The sequence below is a fragment of the Coregonus lavaretus genome, assembly GCF_964263955.1.
Source record: "Coregonus lavaretus genome assembly, contig: HAP1_SCAFFOLD_2244, whole genome shotgun sequence".
Taxonomy (NCBI): Eukaryota; Metazoa; Chordata; class Actinopteri; order Salmoniformes; family Salmonidae; genus Coregonus; species Coregonus lavaretus.
Genome location: NW_028159766.1, coordinates 14,047 through 33,518, shown reverse-complemented (window position 1 = coordinate 33,518; position 19,472 = coordinate 14,047). Strand labels below are relative to the sequence as shown.

Genomic DNA, 19,472 nt, shown 5'->3' with positions numbered 1-19,472 from the left:
TTCTTGATCCAAACCAGTCAGGTTTCAAGACTGGTCATTCAACTGAGACTGCTCTTCTCTGTGTCATGGAGGCTCTCCGCACTGCTAAAGCTAACTCTCTCTCCTCTGCTCTTATCCTTCTAGACCTATCCGCTGCCTTTGATACTGTAAACCATCAGATCCTCCTCTCCACCCTCTCCGAGTTGGGCATCTCCGGCGCTGCTCACTCTTGGATTGCGTCCTACCTGACAGGTCGCTCCTACCAGGTAGCGTGGCGAGAATCTGTCTCCGCACCATGTGCTCTCACCACTGGTGTCCCCCAGGGCTCAGTTCTAGGCCCTCTCCTATTCTCTCTATACACCAAGTCACTTGGCTCTGTCATATCCTCACATGGTCTCTCCTATCATTGCTACGCAGACAACACACAATTAATTTTCTCCTTTCCCCCTTCTGATAACCAGGTGGCGAATCGCATCTCTGCATGTCTGGCAGACATATCAGTGTGGATGTCGGATCACCACCTCAAGCTGAACCTCTGCAAGACGGAGCTGCTCTTCATCCCTGGGAAGGACTGCCCGTTCCATGATCTCGCCATCACGGTTGACAACTCCATTGTGTCCTCCTCCCAGAGTGCAAAGAGCCTTGGCGTGACCCTGGACAACACCCTGTCATTCTCTGCTAACATCAAAACGGTGACCCGATCCTGCAGGTTCATGCTCTACAACATTTGCAGAGTACGACCCTACCTTACACAGAAAGCGGCACAGTTCCTAATCCAGGCACATGTCATCTCCCGTCTTGATTACTGCAACTCGCTGTTGGCTGGGCTCCCTGCCTGTGCCATTAAACCCCTACAACTTATCCAGAACGCCGCAGCCCGTCTGGTGTTCGACCTTCCCAAGTTCTCTCATGTCACCCCGCTCAGTTGAGGCTCGCATCTACTACAAGACCATGGTGCTTGCCTACGGAGCTGTGAGGGGAACGGCACCTCCTTACCTTCAGGCTCTGGCACCCCAATGGTGGAACAAGCTCCCCCACGACGCCAGGACAGCGGAGTCACTGACCACCTTCCGGAGACACTTGAAACCCTACCTCTTTAAGGAATACCTGGAATAGTATAAAGTAATCCTTCTACCCCCCCCTCCCCCCCATAAAAAAAAAAATAAGAAAAATAAGTGGTTGTCCCACTGGCTATCATAAGTTGAATGCACCAATTGTTGAATGCACCATTGTAAGTCGCTCTGGATAAGAGCGTCTGCTAAATGATATAAATGTAAAATGTAAATATACTGATAAAAGTCAACTTGTCCGAGAGAGATTTACATAGTTACAAAAACGTCACGCCAGGGTAAGCCTACACGAAATACAGCCCTTATTTTATGTGTTTCTAAAATCGGCTATGGGAAAAATGAATGGTGGAAAAACGATTGGAACCATGTCCCTGTTTGACCGCTAGGTTTTATGGGTATTATCACACCTCCACTGTGGGACTCTATAGAGGGGTTGGTTGTTAAGCAACAAAACTGGCATGCAACTATGGGGCAAAATAGACAGGGTTTGACTTAGACTGTTGACAACATGTAAACTATATTTAGTCTCTAAATGTTTAATGCAAACATAAATACATTTGAACAATGAACTTGTCTCAAATACATTGTTACAGTTGTTGTTGGTTAGCTAGGTAGCGAATTTGAGTCATTGCATAGACATGATATCAGTCAAAACACCTCAAAACAAGACATGGTATCAATAACACCATACAACAAGCTGAAACATGCCACAGAGCTACGATTCCCCACATGGCAGCTTGTTGTTAGCTGAGGTTCAGAATCATAACAAGATACACGACTTCCGGCCATCGATGCGCGAGCATCATTTTCGTGACGTCAGCCAACCCTTCTATGGCTCCTGGTCAAAAGTAGTACACTAGCCTACATAGGGAATAGGGTGCCATTTTGGACGAATTCATGAAGGTGCTGTCATAACCTTTGACACCCATTTGACCCTACTGTACCTTTAGCCAACTCTCATGACTCCCCGGCCATAGACTTTCTAGTTTGATATTACAGCATGAATAGCACATTATTTCATTTGTTAAACAATATTTAATCCACAGTAATTAATATAATTGAAGATTTAAAAATAAATAACATGCCTACCTTGAACTCTTTATTCTCCATCTCCTTGCAAAATCAGCACATTTCCTTGCCAAAATGAACGCGCATCCAGAGCGAAAACAAACGCAATCCTCCAGCACTAGGGAGGTTTAGACTGAACTGCTCCAGCGGTTTTTCATCAGTTTCAACGTTTATCAGTGATGACGTAACAATGACCTGTACAGATTTGACGCACTTTCGATCTCGTGCTGATGCAACACTCTGTGTTGTTGAAAGCTCACGTATGGAAATCCTGCGAGTTGTAAACAAATGTAGGCTATTGTTGCCCTTAAAACTGTAATGTTGAGGACGCCATGAAAAATAAAATACATAACCCACACCGTTAGGCCAAGGTACATGCAATATTCATCACTTTGCCAATAGACTTCTTGTTCCTTGTTGTATGTAGCCTTTCTTTTGGGATTAGCACCACTGTCACCTAGAAATTGATACTGCGGTTGTCACATAAAACAGATAACCCATAGTTCATTATTAAATAACATAACTCATTTCTTTATTTTATTACTCATAAAATATACAGCAATCTTCAGATACTGAAAGAATTCATGGGAGTTTCGATTCAGTCACTATTTCATATGTACATGCTAGTTTCATCCTTTTAAAGAAAAAAAGGACACGAAAAAACCTGTGAACCTCCTGATCCTGATTTGACGAACATAGCATATGTATTGTACATATTTCCAGTTAAAATTATTTTAAAAAAGAGACAAAAACGGGGGTTTGAACAAGCAATCACATAAAAGGATTGAGTGGTTTCATTTTTTTGAAGAAGTTAAGCAAGCAAAACCTGTCAAAATACATTGATTATAAGACCAAGACAAATAATATATATATATTTTTTTCAACAGAAGAAAATCTAAATGCTGCTGTCCTACCATTGGTTTACAGTGTTTCTCCTCTCCAAGGGAGGCATGTTTTCCCCCTCGTATGCCTCGGAATAGTATCAGTGCTTTTCACAAACGTTGTAGTACTTAGTGTGCATCATTGTTTTCGCTCATACAGCTGCCCCTACTCTCCTAACCTCCCCTCAGTAACTAAAGAAGGCACAAAATGATGACATAAATATCACAAGAAAGAATATATGAATTAATAATTTACTTTCTAAAATATTTTCTAGAGGGCAAAGGACAGGTAGGTTTAATAACGCAAATGTAAAAAGTCCTGTCGCTCACATACAAATGCAAAATCTAAATGGCACCCTATTCTTTATAGAGTACACTACTTTTGACCAGAACCCTATGGCCCTGGTCAAAAGTAGTGTACTATAAAGGGAATAGGGTGCCATTGGGGATGGAAATTCTTTGAAATTACTCATGAGAGCAAATACTACGATTTTTTGGTTCCCACAGAGGGTCAGGAGCTTAAGACATGAATGATTTTATTAAAATGTTTGTTCATAAAAAATAAATGATTTCCCCTCCTCCCACATGGATTACAGACAAGAGGCTAGGTGCGTTCTGACTGTCTTAGTGTGCGGATAAACATGACCATCACTCTCATAAAACTTAAATGAAACATCACTCCTTATGTTTTTTCTCAGGCCAAAACGCTCAATCCCATTTCTACTGTCAAAACAGGTTTTGAAAAGGCTTCTTCCACATCTTTTGGTCCATGTCTGTTTTTCACTCAGTGAAGTGCTACTATCCCCTTGGACTACAGGTTATTGCCGTCATAAGGTGTCCGTCTGTCTGTTGGCTGGACAGTTTCTACCGTTTAGGACCTTTGTGGGTAAAGGTAAAGGTGGGGTATAGCAGCAGCAGTTCCTCTGAAGTCCAGTATCTGCTGGAAGGACACCTGGTGGTACGAGAGGATGAGTGTGGCCAGCCAGCCTGTTGTGCCTCCCCCTCTCCCTCCCTCCCTCCATTTCTCTCTCTCCATCTGCAGGACTCTTAAGGCTCCTGTGCGGACTGTCTCGGCTCGTGCCCTCCCAAAGCTGGCTGTGGTGATTTAAGACACGGTGTGTATGTGTGGATTTGTTTGTGGCCTCTGCCCCACTTCACTGTCCATCCGCCTACCCTTGGCTCCCCTCCTGGGCAGCGACCACCACCCCCCTCAGTATGTCTCTGAGTCTGAGTCGTTGAGTTCCTCATCCTTGTAGAAGCCTCCATCGTGGTCGCGGTGGCCGATGTTGTTGAAGCTGCAGTAGGAGCTGTGCTCGCTGCGCAGCACGGGCAGGCTGTCGAAGGTCACACTCTTGGAGGGGCTGGTGGTGTAGTGGTTAATGGCACTGAAGGACAGGCTGGGCGCCGGGTTGCAGGGGGACACGGGCATCATGGTGGCCAGGATCAGCGCCAGGCAGTCCGCCACGTCTTTGTTGGGGGCGCAGGCCAAGGCAGGCGTGTAACCTGAGGGGTTCAAACAGAACAGCAGAGGGTCACTTCAGGAGCATCACCGTTTACTATAACACTTTTGGTGAAAAACATGAAATAACAGCAGGCTAGGAGATACAAAGTTAAGACAATAACCAAGCAGTGGACTAGAGAGAAACATTTGTGGACACATTGAGAAGAGAAGTACAGAAGAAAACGGTGTTAGCGTTATGGATCTTACCATTGTCATCGACTGCTAGCACGCTAGCACCCTTCACTAGTAGCTCCTGAACCACCACCGTCAGACCATTTCTGGCTGCAACGTGTAACGGCCTGAGGAGAAAGTACCGTCAGATTAGCCAGCAGCAAATGAGGATACCTCCCAAATGCCAGACTATTCCCTATATAGTGCACTTCTTCTAATTCTTCTGGCCCAATTAATACAGCTGAACCATACGTACGTCTGTAAGGCTGCGTTAGTCGAGTTGATGAGGTTCCTGTCTGTAATCTTCTCCAATATCAACAAAGCACTGGTTTCATGCCCCTTTAAAAACCAGAGTCAAACATGTCAGACCAAAATTTCAACCAGAGAGAGCCAACTGTTCAGATGAACGTCATCTTCATGTGGGGATGCTCACCTTACTGCAGGCCAGATGAAGAGCAGTGTTCTTGACTGCATCCTGCAGGGTGAGCTCTGCTTTGGCACTGCTCACCAACAGCTCTGACACAGACAGAGAAACATAAAGAAACTCAATTAGGAAATGAAGCGACTTATTAAAATGTAAAACAGACATGTTGAACTTAAGCCGGCTGGGCGAGGCAAAGCGGAGGAGAGGGGGCTGCGTACCGACAGCGTTGGTTTGTCCGTTCTCAGCAGCCATCATGAGGGAGGTCTTCCCGGAGGCATCGGGGGAGTTGACCTGGGCGTTGTGGCCTAGCAGCAGCTGAAGACACTCCACGTGGTCCGTGAAAGCCGCCGCATGCAGGGGGGTCCTGGAGAGAGAGGAAACTTATTTCACCGATATCATGTAGGACTGTTATAAACAAGTTTGTTCAATTAACCCTGTTTATACCATAGAAATATAAAATCACTAATAGATGTATTAAAAGTAATCTACAATCCCTCATCCAACCCCAGAGGTCATTTTATTCCCAAGACAACATTATTCTCCAGAAGAAAAGGACTTTGTCATGTGCTGTAGTTACCGGTTCTTGGTGTCAGTGGCGTTGACAATGGCCGGCCCCAGAGTGTCAATCAGCATCTCTGCAGCCCCCTCGTTGTCATTGATCACAGCACAGTGGAGGGGGCTGAACGAGTTGCCCTCGGTGACATATGCTATGACAAAGTCCTGTTTCAGTGTAAGGTCCTCTACTGAGAGTCATAACCCCTAATTCTGTTGTAGTCTTGTTCATTCCCCCACATGGCTCCGTCCACACCAATCGAATGCTTTTCAAGCCACAAGAGGGAGTGAATGAGTGTACACTTCATGGAGGAGAGAACAGAGCTACAGTCCAGTTAGTCAGTACGTACCGTTGTATGTAGGGGTGTAACGATCCATCTACTACATCGATGTATCGATTTATATTCCTATGATCCAACTACATCGATCTGTGCTCGGTGAGTTGGCCTTTTGGACAACATATATCACTCTAACATCGTTTTAAAATGTAATAAATCGATTGTATCGATTCTAGGAAATAACCCATTGGATTTAAGCACGTCAGACTTTATATGGATGTTTTTTCTTAGCACTTTTAATGATAAAGGCTTTAAACATTACTCGATTCAGTCTGCCTATCCGTGACGTCATCGCCCCACGCCAGCAGCAGCGCAAAGGCGCAAAGACAACAAAACATAGCATGGCGGACGACAGAGGAGAAGCCGACGAGCGAGAAATTATCAAGCCACCATTGCGGTCCTTACAAGAAACAGGAATCTAGGAAACTTCACCTGCACTGTCCAGTATCCAGGTATTTATTTCAGTCACACTGGTTGAATTTTTGGCTAAAAGGTTACTGAATCGATTTCAAGTCACTGAATCGTTTCGGATCGTATCGTTCTAAATGAACCAATATCGTCCTTGAATCGTATCGACAACCACGAATCGTGATACAAATCGAATAGTTACACCCCTAGTTGTATGGCCTGCCTAATTCAAGGACATGTTTACGGTGCTGAAGAGAGAAAATCAGAAAATATCTAGTGTTCCGTTAGTCCAGTACGTACCGTTGTAGCAGGCCCAGTGTAGTGGCGTGTAGCCCTGGTTGTCTGTGATGACGGGGAGGGTCTCCACTGACTGGGCGGCGTGTAGGAGTCCCCCCAGCACCCCGATGTGTCCGGATTCCGCCGCCAGGTGGACAGGGGTCCGCCCCTTACAGTCCCGAACCAGGAAGCTGGCGCTGTGCTGCAGCAGGGCCTCCACACACTCCTCATGACCCGTCAACGCCTGGGAGGAAGGGCAGGGAGACAAGAATGGATTTGAATAACTAATAATCAATGATATAATAATGAATCATCAATTATTACAAATGATGTCTGGAGGCAGGTCCCCCTACAGGGATGAATACACCACTACCCATGGACAACTACTTTTCTGAAGATAATATGTATATTTGAGCCTCCCCGTCTCTTTCTGTGTGTGAGCGTATACAGCCAGCTCTCCTCCTCACCCCTCTGTGTAGCGCTGTTCTGCCCCACTTGTCTTTGGCTTCTACGCTGGCTCCCTTGTTGAGCAGTGAGTACACACAGTCTGTGTGTCCGCTCAGCACCGACAGCATCAGAGGGGTTCTGATACACAAGACAACAAGGTCATATTACAAACTGGTAATAACCAGGCTGAGTCCCAAATGGCAACCTATTCCCTATATGGTACACTACTTTTGACCCGAGCCCATAGGGTTCTGGTTTAAAGTAGTGCACCAAGTAGGGCATAGGGTGCCATTTGGGACGTAGAACTAGTGTCAAAATCTCTTTATTTCAGGAATTGTATCCAAAACCCAATTGACTTACTGTCCATTCCCGTCTTGAACGTCCACTGCACTCTGGAGGTCAGCATTTCCAATCAGCAAACGCAAACACTCCGAATGACCGTTGGTAGCTAGAGGAGGATAAACAGAGAGGATATAAGAATGTGAGATGATTGACCGTTGGTAGCTAGAGGAGGCTAAACAGAGAGGATATGAGCTGATTGCTGGACGACTATTACCTTCACATGAACAGACAGATTTCTAGAACAGTGGTATTGGTAGATGACATCCTCATGATGTTAACACAGCAGATAATAAAACATTTTGGGGCTGAGGCCCTCGAAGCCTGTCACCTGCTAGCTGTGTACCTGGCTCTGGATAGAAGTCCCCCTGTGCACTGATCTAGGATCAGCTTACCCTCCCCAGATCCTCAGCAATAATGACAAAAAATGACCTTAGATCAGTGTGTAGTGGGCATTTTCACACTATGCTATATAATATCCCTAGAGTGGACATTGGCGTCCTAGCAACATGACCAAACAAATGTCCATCTTGGTAAGGAAAACTTTTGAATTACAGAATCTCTAGGTCTTAGGTGATATCCTATGCGTACCTGCAGCGTGGATGGGGGTCCTCTTCAGGGTGAAGTCTTTAACCAGGATGGAGGCTCCCTGGTTGATGAGGACGTCAACACACTCCACATGGCCTTTAAAGGCAGCCAGGTCCAGAGGGGTGCGCCCCTGGCTGTTCCTCACGTCTAGATCCAGCAGAGACTGAACCAGGACCTCCATAGCATGGTGGTGGCCGTGGTACGCCTGAATGGAAACAAACACACAGTCTGAAGCAAAGTCTGGTATGCCTGAACAGATATACACTCCTAATATAATCAATGTCCTATAGTAGACCAGTGGTATGCCTGAACAGAAATACACTCCTAATATAATCAATGTCCTATAGTAGACCAGTGGTATGCCTGAACAGATATACACTCCTAATATAATCAATGTCCTATAGTAGACCAGTGGTATGCCAGAACAGATATACACTCCTAATATAATCAATGTCCTATAGTAGACCAGTGGTACGCCTGAACAGAAATACACTCCTAATATAATCAATGTCCTATAGTAGACCAGTGGTATGCCTGAACAGATATACACTCCTAATATAATCAATGTCCTATAGTAGACCAGTGGTATGCCTGAACAGAAATACACTCTTAATATAATCAATGTCCTATAGTAGACCAGTGGTATGCCTGAACAGAAACAGTCCTAGACCCCTAAAGTAGACCAGTGTCTCTCAAATCGGGTGCCCATTTTTTCTCCCGCCCAGCATCAACATCGAAGGTCCCTGCCAAGCGTGAGATTTAGAAACACTCTACTTCTCCTCTGTTGGAGGTTGATTAACTCAAATGGCAAAATAAGGAAATCATCCTCATCATCACCGTGTCAAAATATGCATGTATTTTACACTAATCAGGAACAGATAGGAACATGGTGTGTGAGTGTCTGGACAATCAACTTTTCGTGGAAAAACAACACCATGCCTGCATCCCAGATAGCACCCTATTTCCCATGTAGTGCAGTACTTTTGATCTGGGCCCATAAGGCTCTGGTCAAAAGTAGTGCACTAAATAGGGAATAGGGTGCCATTTGTCATGTGGCGAGACCCCTACAGGAGCAGGTAGGCTTTACTCACAGCTAAGTGTAGGGGGCTGATGGGAGCTCTGACATCAGAGTCGTTCAGGATGTCTGTCCCTGAGGTTTCCATTAGCTGGGGAAAGACAAGGACGGGCCAGTTTAGACTTGTAACATATTTACTTTGAAGGTTAGTCTAGTAGCATGTTTCATGTTGTAAATCTCAGTGACCAGCCCCTGCAGACATACTGGGGTGTTGCATTCGTATCTTAAACAAGCTAGTGTGAGGAAAAGTAACCAACTGGTACTTACCACATCTAAAGGTGTTTCACTTGCAATCTGGAAAAAGAACATCAAGAGTGACGATGCGGCCACGACAAACATGCAACCACACCTTAAAACCTACTGAATATCAACGTCTGTCCCAAATGGCACCCTATTCCCTATATAGTGCATTACTTTTGACCAGAGCCCTATGGGCCCTACAGCCATTTGGGACGCAGACAAAATGGTCTGTGAATGCAGGGCGTCTAGTCCCCTGTGGTTCTGACTCACCAGCTCCAGACAGAGGCGGTGTCCGTACGCAGACGCGTAATGGACTGCGTTGTAGCCCTGATTGTCCCTGATCCCTGGGTTAGCGTCGTTTCGCAGCAAATATTCCAGACACCTAGAGGTCAGAGGTCAAGAGTTCACTAATCATTATACCAACATCAAGACAGACAGATAAGCAAGCAGAGACACTTTCCCAAAGGAGACGTGGCCAAGCTTTCACACTGCAGATTTAACACTAGTATGTATTCAAACACGACCAACAACATACTCTAGACTACAGTGAAATGTGAAAGGTCATGGCACCACAACATACTCTCCAGACTACAGTGAAATGTGAAAGGTCATGGCACCACAACATACTCTCCAGACTACAGTGAAATGTGAAAGGTCATGGCACCACAACATACTCTCCAGACTACAGTGAAATGTGAAAGGTCATGGCACCACAACATACTCTCCAGACTACAGTGAAATGTGAAAGGTCATGGCACCACAACATACTCTCCAGACTACAGTGAAATGTGAAAGGTCATGGCACCACAACATACTCTCCAGACTACAGTGAAATGTGAAAGGTCATGGCACCACAACATACTCTCCAGACTACAGTGAAATGTGAAAGGTCATGGCACCACAACATACTCTCCAGACTACAGTGAAATGTGAAAGGTCATGGCACCACAACATACTCTCCAGACTACAGTGAAATGTGAAAGGTCATGGCACCACAACATACTCTCCAGACTACAATGAAATGTGAAAGGTCATGGCACCACAACATACTCTCCAGACTACAGTGAAATGTGAAAGGTCATGGCACCACAACATACTCTCCAGACTACAGTGAAATGTGAAAGGTCATGGCACCACAACATACTCTCCAGACTACAGTGAAATGTGAAAGGTCATGGCACCACAACATACTCTCCAGACTACAGTGAAATGTGAAAGGTCATGGCACCACAACATACTCTCCAGACTACAGTGAAATGTGAAAGGTCATGGCACCACAACATACTCTCCAGACTACAGTGAAATGTGAAAGGTCATGGCACCACAACATACTCTCCAGACTACAGTGAAATGTGAAAGGTCATGGCACCACAACATACTCTCCAGACTACAGTGAAATGTGAAAGGTCATGGCACCACAACATACTCTCCAGACTACAGTGAAATGTGAAAGGTCATGGCACCACAACATACTCTCCAGACTACAGTGAAATGTGAAAGGTCATGGCACCACAACATACTCTCCAGACTACAGTGAAATGTGAAAGGTCATGGCACCACAACACACACAACAGTAAGAGAGGTGTGAGACGTACTTTCCGTCTGTGTCGGAGGCAGCAGCGTAGTGGAGCGGGGTGCAACCCCTTTTATCCAGATCGTTCACACTGGCCCCAGACCCCACCAAGGCAAACAGACACTGGTAGTTACAATTGGCTGCCGCATAATGCAGAGGACTCCTAGAAGAACGCACAGAAACCATTCAACATCAACAACAGAAACAGCTTATTGGAGCTGTATAACATTTACATTTTACATTTACGTCATTTAGCAGACACTCTTATCCAGTGCGACTTACAGGAGCAATTAGGGTTAAGTGCCTTGCTGCAGTGCACATAGACACATTTTTCACCTAGTCAGCTAGGGGATTTGAACCAGCAACCTTTCGGTTACTGACCCAACGCTCTTAACCGCTAGGCTACCTGCCGCCCAATATTTCCCATAATAATTCCTATATGCCCCTATACTATATTCCCCATTATCATAAAGATCACATATGAAAGTTATTTGATGCCACAGACAGACCTTCCGAAGCTGTCCTTTCTGTTGAAGTCTGCCCCTGTGATGAGCAGCAGATTCAGACAGTCCAGGTTCCTGGTAACAAGATATCAAGTTCAGAAAGGCTCTCGTACATCTGAGCTATCAGGTGGATGGTAACAAAATATCAAGTTCAGAAAGGCTCTCGTTCATCTGAGCTATCAGGTGGATGGTAACAAGATATCAAGTTCAGAAAGGCTCTCGTACATCTGAGCTATCAGGTGGATGGTAACAAGATATCAAGTTCAGAAAGGCTCTCGTACATCTGAGCTATCAGGTGGATGGTAACAAGATATCAAGTTCAGAAAGGCTCTCGTACATCTGAGCTATCAGGTGGATGGTAACAAGATATCAAGTTCAGAAAGGCTCTCGTTCATCTGAGCTATCAGGTGGATGGTAACAAGATATCAAGTTCAGAAAGGCCCTTTCACATCTGAGCTATCAGGTGGATGGTAACAATGAGAACCTTAAAGAAAAGAGAAACCCGTACACTGCTCTTGCTAGTATCACTGTTTTTATAATGCTAATAAAAGCAATAACAAAAAGTGATACTAGCAAGAGCAGTTTGCAGGTTTCTCTTCTCTTTCAAGAAGATATAAAGACAATTTAGACCAGAGCGCAAGTCAATACCACCATGGCATGGAACCACATTATACAGAAATGATACCGCACTAATGATCTAAACGATTTTTTTATACTGCTAAACAATGTGAAATGTAAGAGTGTGAATATGTGTTTGTTCTTTCTGGTGGCTTTCCAGTTCATGAACTAAATATTCCTTGGTGTAAAGCCTGGACCAGTCCACTCACCCAACAGCTGCTGCAGCATGTAAACAGGTCCTTCCAAAGTCGTCAGGGGTGTCTATATCAAAGCCTGATGAGAGGAGCTTCCGACAGCAGTCAGAGAACCCACTGAGAGCAGCCAGGTGGAGGGGGAACATCCCATGGACGCCTCGCCTGCAACACATTTTTACATTTTAGACTTTAAGCAGACACTCTTATCCAGAGCGACTTACAGTTGATTCAGCTAAGATTGGAAACAGCACCACATCACAGTCCTCATTAAACCCCACAGCAGATCAACACATCAGAATGCTGCAATGCCCTGTCTATCAACCCCCCACACACCACAATGTGTTGAGCATAGTCTCCAAGCGGGAATTCGGTCAATGACAGAATTGCAGATGCATGTTGCATTATTGCTGGAAACTGTGTGTGTGTGTGTTCTCACTTGGCTGTGTCAGCTCCGTTCGTGATGAGTGTATTGATGAGTAACTCGTGGCCGTAGCGAGCAGAGATGTGCAGGGGTGTGTTTCCATTATTTTCTTCACAGTCGATCTCAGCACCTACAGAACACACACACACACAGACACACACACACAGACACACACACACAGACACACACACACACACACAGACACACACACAGACACACACACACGTCAACCACTTGACCCTAGAGGCCTCATGAAGCTTCATGTTCAACCACATTGCAAGTAACATTGCTCTGTGCCAGTGAATCATGGTTTGAAGACTAAAGACAATGCTGAAGAGCCTACTGGTTCATATATATTCAGTTGAGAGCATTCACAGCGACTCACCATTCTGGATGATGGCTTGAGATCTGGAGAAGCGTCCGTGGATGGCCGTCATGTGGAGGGGGGTCTTTCCATCTTTACTCTGCAGATAGAAAGACAAAGATGGTTCACACGGCAGTCTGTGCTGCTGACCACAGGCAAAATCAAACACGTATTGGAGGAGCGCTTGATTGCATTTAGTTTGCATTGTTAGGCCTATTCCATTGGTATTTGAATGTAGACCAGGGCCAAATACTAAGCCATGTGCTGCGTCAGTGTGTGCGTCCCAAATGGCACCCTATTCTCTTCATAGTGAACTACTTTTTGAACCAAAGTAGTGTACTTATAAAGGGAACAGGGTGCCATTTGGGACACAGGCAGTGTCACCACGGCTCCTTGCTCTATGGGCCCCTGGTCAAAAGTAGTGCACTACATAGGGAATAGGGTGTTATTTAGTTCAGACACAGTGTTGGTCATCCGGTCTCCTCACCTTGATGTTGACGAGGGCCCCGTTGCCCACCAGCAGCTCCAAGCAGAGCGCCCCATGGCGCGAGGCGGCCGTGAAGTGGAGTGGGGCGAAACCCTTCTCGTTCACCTGGTTCACGTTGGCGCCGCACTCGATCAGCTCATTCACCACCACGTCCTGCCCGTTGTAGCATGCCACGTGGAGGGGGGTGTTACCGTAACCATTGGGCTCATTTATCTGGAGGGAGCAAGGGAGGGAAAAGAGTGGAGAGAGAGAGGGGGGGGGGGGGGAACAAAACAATACATTCCTGATCAGGTCACTTGGTTCTGAAAACCCCCTGGCCCAAAACACTGGCTCCAACCTCCATCTCTTCATTACTTGAAAGGAAATCATTCGCCAACCCACTAGAGCTCTGTATTTTCATTGAGTTGTAATTGAACAGTGACTACACATTTGAATGCGTGTTGACTCACATCCACTCCAAGGTCCAGGAGGTACTTGACCACACTGATCATTCCACTGGAGGCTGCAGAGTGGAGAGGGGTGTAGGCCTTCTTGTCTTTACAGGACACCTCTGATCCATGAGAGGCCAGCAGTTTCACCACCTCAATGTGCCCTATGGTAGAGAGAGAGGGGGAGGGATAAATAGAGAGAGAGAGAGAGAGAGAGAGAGAGAGAGAGAGAGAGAGAGAGAGAGAGAGAGAGAGAGAGAGAGAGAAGGGGAGGGAGATAGTAAGGGGGTTAAGAGAGAAACAGAGATACAAACACAGAGAGATAGGCAGAGAGAGGGAGAGATAGATTAGTTTACAGTGGTACACAGCACCATAAGCAACACCTACATCATGTTAGTACAACTGAAAACATCTAATCAACCTACTTAGTACATGATTCTGACATAATAACACACTAGACGTGGCTCATACAGCTGAGCTGTGAGACTAACACACAGTCCATTCATTCATTCATTCATTGGTATAAAGGACATTAGTCAGAATGTAAATGATGTGGTAAACTCATCACCCATGTAAGCAGCCCAGTGGATTGCTCGGCGATCCTTCTTGTCAAAGGCATTAATGTTGGCTCCTCTGGAGAGAAGCAGCCTCACCATCTAACAGGGAGAGGAGAGAGAAACAAAACACAGGTTGAGGAAAACTAAACAGCAAAATCCGCTAAATCTGGCTTCAAAGCCTTCCCTTTAAAATTATATATTTTGTATTCACAATGAATGAAAGATAACATAGACATGGTACATTTCTCCCCTTTTAGTCCCCCTTTGACCTCCCCCTCCCCCCAGAATGCCTCCAAACACATTTAAAAAGAAAGGGAAAGTAATTGACTTACATGTCAGAAAACAAAATAAAAGTATACAACAACGTTACTTCAAGCAAAAATGTAATAGCCTAACAATTTCAGGTGATTAAGTGATTTTATAGGCCTATATAGCAGTAATCTCAAGGTGGGGCCAAGAGTACTAATCTGGAGGAAGTGTTTGGAGCTGTTCAAAATAGGATATCATCGGGTCCCAGGAGGAATAAAATGAGTTGGTTGACCCTCGAATGGTAACTTCATTTTTTCTCATTTTAGGAACAGCTTCAGATCTTCGAGCCAAAGAGAGGCTAAGGGAGGATTGATAGATTTCCAATCCAATAAAATCCTTCTGCGGGCTAACAGGGAGGCAAAGGCAATGGCATCTAGCTGTCTATTGGTCAGAGAAGGATTGTTGTTTGGTACTCCAAAAATAGCAATTTCTGCACTAGGCTGCAACTTTATATCAAATGCTTCAGAAAGGGTTTTAAATAGTGGACAAATAATCTGCCAGACGGGGACAGGACCAGAACATGTGGGTCAAGTCCACCAAGGAGCTTTTACACCTGTCACATGTACCATCAATATTTGGGTAGAATTTGGACAATCTGGCCTTACTGAAATGGATACGGTAAAGTACCTTAAACTGTATAAGGCTGAGCCGGGCACAAGAGGAGCTTCCATTTACCCTCAGTAAGGCATTTCACACTCAGATCGGATTTTATTCAAAGCCTCCTCTGAACAAACTCAAGCATACAACTAGGGCTGTGATGGTCATGGAACTTCAGGTGTCGGTGATTGGCGTGTCTTATGTACGTGGTCATCGACAAAACTGACAGCTGACAGGGGGGCGGGACGCACATTAGCAAAGGAAAACATTAGCGCGTTTAGGCCAGTCTTGCTCTCAAGTTTGGGGAAGCTAATTTTCTCCATGAAGAATATATCAAGCATTCCATGCATCATCATATTTGCAAACTTATTAAAAAAAAAAAAAAAATCACCTTTATTTAACCAGGTAAGCCAGTTGAGAACAAGTTCTCATTTACAACTGCGACCTGGCCAAGATAAAGCAAAGCAGTGCGATAAAAATAACACCGAGTTACATTTGGGGTAAAAAAACATAAAGTCAAAAATACAACAGAAAATATATATACAGTGTGTGCAAATGTAGCAAGTTATGGAGGTAAGGCAATAAATAGGCTATAGTGCAAAATAATTACAATAGTATTAACACTGGAATGCTAGATGTGCAAGAGATTATGTGCAAATAGAGATACCGGGGTGCAAAAGAGCAAAATAAATAACAATATAGGGATGAGGTAGTTGGGTGGCCTAATTTCAGATGGGCTGTGTACAGGTGCAGTGATCGGTAAGGTGCTCTGACAACTGATGCTTAAAGTTAGTGAGGGAGATAAGAGTCTCCAGCTTCAGAGATTTTTGCAATTCGTTCCAGTCATTGGCAGCAGAGAACTGGAAGGAATGGCGGCCAAAGGAGGTGTTGGCTTTGGGAATGACCAGTGAGATATACCTGCTGGAGCGCAGACTACGGGTGGGTGCTGCTATGGTGACCAATGAGCTAAGATAAGGCGGGGATTTGCCTAGCAGTGATTTATAGATGGCCTGGAGCCAGTGGGTTTGACGACGAACATGTAGTGAGGACCAGCCAACAAGAGCGTACAGGTCACAGTGGTGGGTAGTGTATGGGGCTTTGGTGACAAAACGGATGGCACTGTGATAGACTACATCCAGTTTGCTGAGTAGAGTGTTGGAGGCTATTTTGTAAATGACATCGCCGAAGTCAAGGATCGGTAGGATAGTCAGTTTTACGAGGGCATGTTTGGCAGCATGAGTGAAGGAGGCTTTGTTTGCGAAATAGGAAGCCGATTCTAGATTTAACTTTGGATTGGAGATTCTTTATGTGAGTCTGGAAGGAGAGTTTACAGTCTAACCAGACACCTAGGTATTTGTAGTTGTCCACATACTCTAGGTCAGACCCGTCGAGAGTGGTGATTCTAGTCGGGAGGGCGGGTGCCAGCAGCGTTCGATTGAAAAGCATACATTTAGTTTTACTAGTGTTTAAGAGCAGTTGGAGGCTACTGAAGGAGTGTTGTATGGCATTGAAGCTCGTTTGGAGGTTTGTTAACACAGTGTCCAATGAAGGGCCAGATGTATACAAAATGGTGTCGTCTGCGTAGAGGTGGATCTGAGAGTCACCAGCAGCAAGAGCGACATCATTGATATACACGGAGAAAAGTGTCGGCCCAAGAATTGAACCCTGTGGCACCCCCATAGAGACTGCCATAGGTCCAGACAACAGGCCCTCCGATTTGACACACTGAACTCTATCTGAGAAGTAGTTGGTGAACCAGGCGAGGCAGTCATTTGAGAAACCAAGGCTATTTAGTCTGCCAATAAGAATGCGGTGGTTGACAGAGTCGAAAGCCTTGGCCAGGTCGATGAAGACGGCTGCACAGTACTGTCTATTATCAATCGCGGTTATAATATCGTTATCCTATGTTGATTTATGACAAGTTCATTGACTAGGGCCCTATAAAATAAGCGTTGCGGACCGAATCACGGAATCCAGACATTAAACCGAAATTCAACAATATTCAAACATTTATTGAACTTAGTAAGAAATCAACTAAATCTATTCAACTTGTTAGAAAACACATTCATTTGCCCAAGTCAATCATAAGACATGAACAAAATGCATCAGTGATTCGTATTTCCATGAACTTTCTGAAACGGCACAGGAATGCCCCTGTCTGTGTGCATGTGTGCGGTGCGCGCGTATGTCTACACTTTGTGTAGCCGTTAGCGATGATGCTAATGATAACCTTCTTCTGGTAGGGAAGGAATGGCTTTCCCCAAAACCTTCGCAAGTAAATGTTAACTACAAAGTAGCCTATGCCTGCCTGGCAGAATTATACCGTGATCATTTGCATCACTCCAGTGGCCATTTGTTCTACAGCAACACCGCTTAACCAAACAAAGGTCTCTTCCTGGTGCACGCTTGCATTTAAGGGTAACTACACCCCAAAATCTAAATGTCTTACATTTTTCCCAGACCTCACAAATGGTCACCTGATAGGGTTTAAACATTGTTGTGGACATAGAACATCCAATTGTGCTGTTTTGCTATTAAAAAGGTGTACTTTTGAGAGCGAAAACCTGCCAAAACAGGGACAAACGGTCAACGGGGAAATCTAAACGGAGAAAAGGGAACTTGGGAATTAACGGAATCAGGCAAAACATTGAAGGGATTTTATAGTGCCCTAATGGACTACAGACATTGACTGTCTCCTAGACTAAAAACTAAGATTGCATGTACTGCCTATATTTTGAGGGAAACGCACTGTCCATTATTTGATTTGATCAGGGCAGGGCAGCACACAAACTGCATTTAGTCCAATAACAATCCATGATATTATTAGGGTGATAAATAAAAGGCAGTTGCTCCATGACACAAGAGCACGCTCTACTGGGACAAAAAGCTTACAGCACCTGGTATTCCCAGGCGGTCTCCCATCCAAGTACTAACCAGGCCCAACCCTGCTTAGCTTCCGAGATCGGACGAGATCGGGCGTATTTTTTATTTTTTTTTTAAAGAATTAACCCATCATAGCTTTTTTACAGCTTATATTTTTTTACATATCATAGCTTCATATTTCACATCACATCTTCACATCTCATAGCTTCACAGCTTATTTTTACATATCATAGCTTCATATTTCACATCTCATAGCTTCACAGCTTATTTTTACATATCATAGCTTCATATTTCACATCACATCTTCACATCTCATAGCTTCACAGCTTATTTTTTTCCATATCATAGCTTCATATTTCACATCTTCACATCTCAGCCTATAACGCAGATTATCAGTCCACATCATAGCTTCTTACATGCTTTTACAGCAACTGGTATTCCAAGGTGGTCCCCCATCCAAGTACTAACCAGCCCTAAACCTGCTTAGCTTCCGAGATCTGACGAGATCGGGCGTATTCAGGCTGGTATGGCCGTAAGCGAGGGAACAACTCTTGGTACACTATATAAAGTAAATGTGTCACTCACTCTGAAAGGGACACAGAAACTTATCCACTTTGTGACACAAACTGAAGAAGCTCAACCCTTGCTTACATTTCCTATATATATATATATATATATATATATATATATATATATATATATATATATATATATATATATATATATATATATATATATATATATATATATATATATATATATATATATATATATATATATATATATATATATATATATATATATATATATATGAGTCTTGTGGGGGGGGGAAGAGGGCCTATCCTATGTTGATTTATGACAAGTTCATTGACTAGGAATCCTCATCTCATTCCCAGACCCAGTGTAACCCCTCTTCTCTAGGTAGACTTCCATTAACTCCTCCCACTCCAGGACAGAGTACTTATCTGAGCCATCACCCCTAAAAAGAGGTGGAGCACTAACATCTGACTTCACAACCAGATTCAGCTTGGACGCATCAATAAAGGTTGACCCACACTGCTCAGGCAGGGGAAACTGCTGGGGTTGGTGAGGGGGACGGGCAGGAGAAAGACTTGAAACCCCAGGCTGCAGTAAACTCGCTCTGATAGATTCTCCTATCTCTGAACCAATCTGCTTAATAA

The 19,472-nt window shown here is 44.5% G+C and overlaps 1 protein-coding gene across 1 annotated transcript; it reads right to left on the bottom strand.

Moving 5' to 3' along the window:
• Positions 1-4,078: 4,078 nt before the first annotated feature.
• On the bottom strand, positions 4,079-14,601 carry LOC311122464 (serine/threonine-protein phosphatase 6 regulatory ankyrin repeat subunit A-like; the record flags this gene model as incomplete). The annotated part of the gene is made up of 21 exons (XM_084196817.1): positions 4,079-4,501; positions 4,707-4,798; positions 4,927-5,009; positions 5,104-5,186; positions 5,313-5,458; positions 5,672-5,837; positions 6,693-6,912; positions 7,136-7,253; positions 7,476-7,563; positions 8,046-8,247; positions 9,134-9,208; positions 9,385-9,411; positions 9,628-9,739; positions 10,953-11,093; positions 11,440-11,508; positions 12,261-12,407; positions 12,682-12,796; positions 13,052-13,130; positions 13,518-13,730; positions 13,967-14,109; positions 14,514-14,601. 21 exons carry the CDS (start codon positions 14,599-14,601, stop codon positions 4,209-4,211), a joined length of 2,700 nt encoding a protein of 899 aa, XP_084052943.1. The 3' UTR covers positions 4,079-4,208.
• Between the last annotated feature and the right edge of the window lie 4,871 nt (positions 14,602-19,472).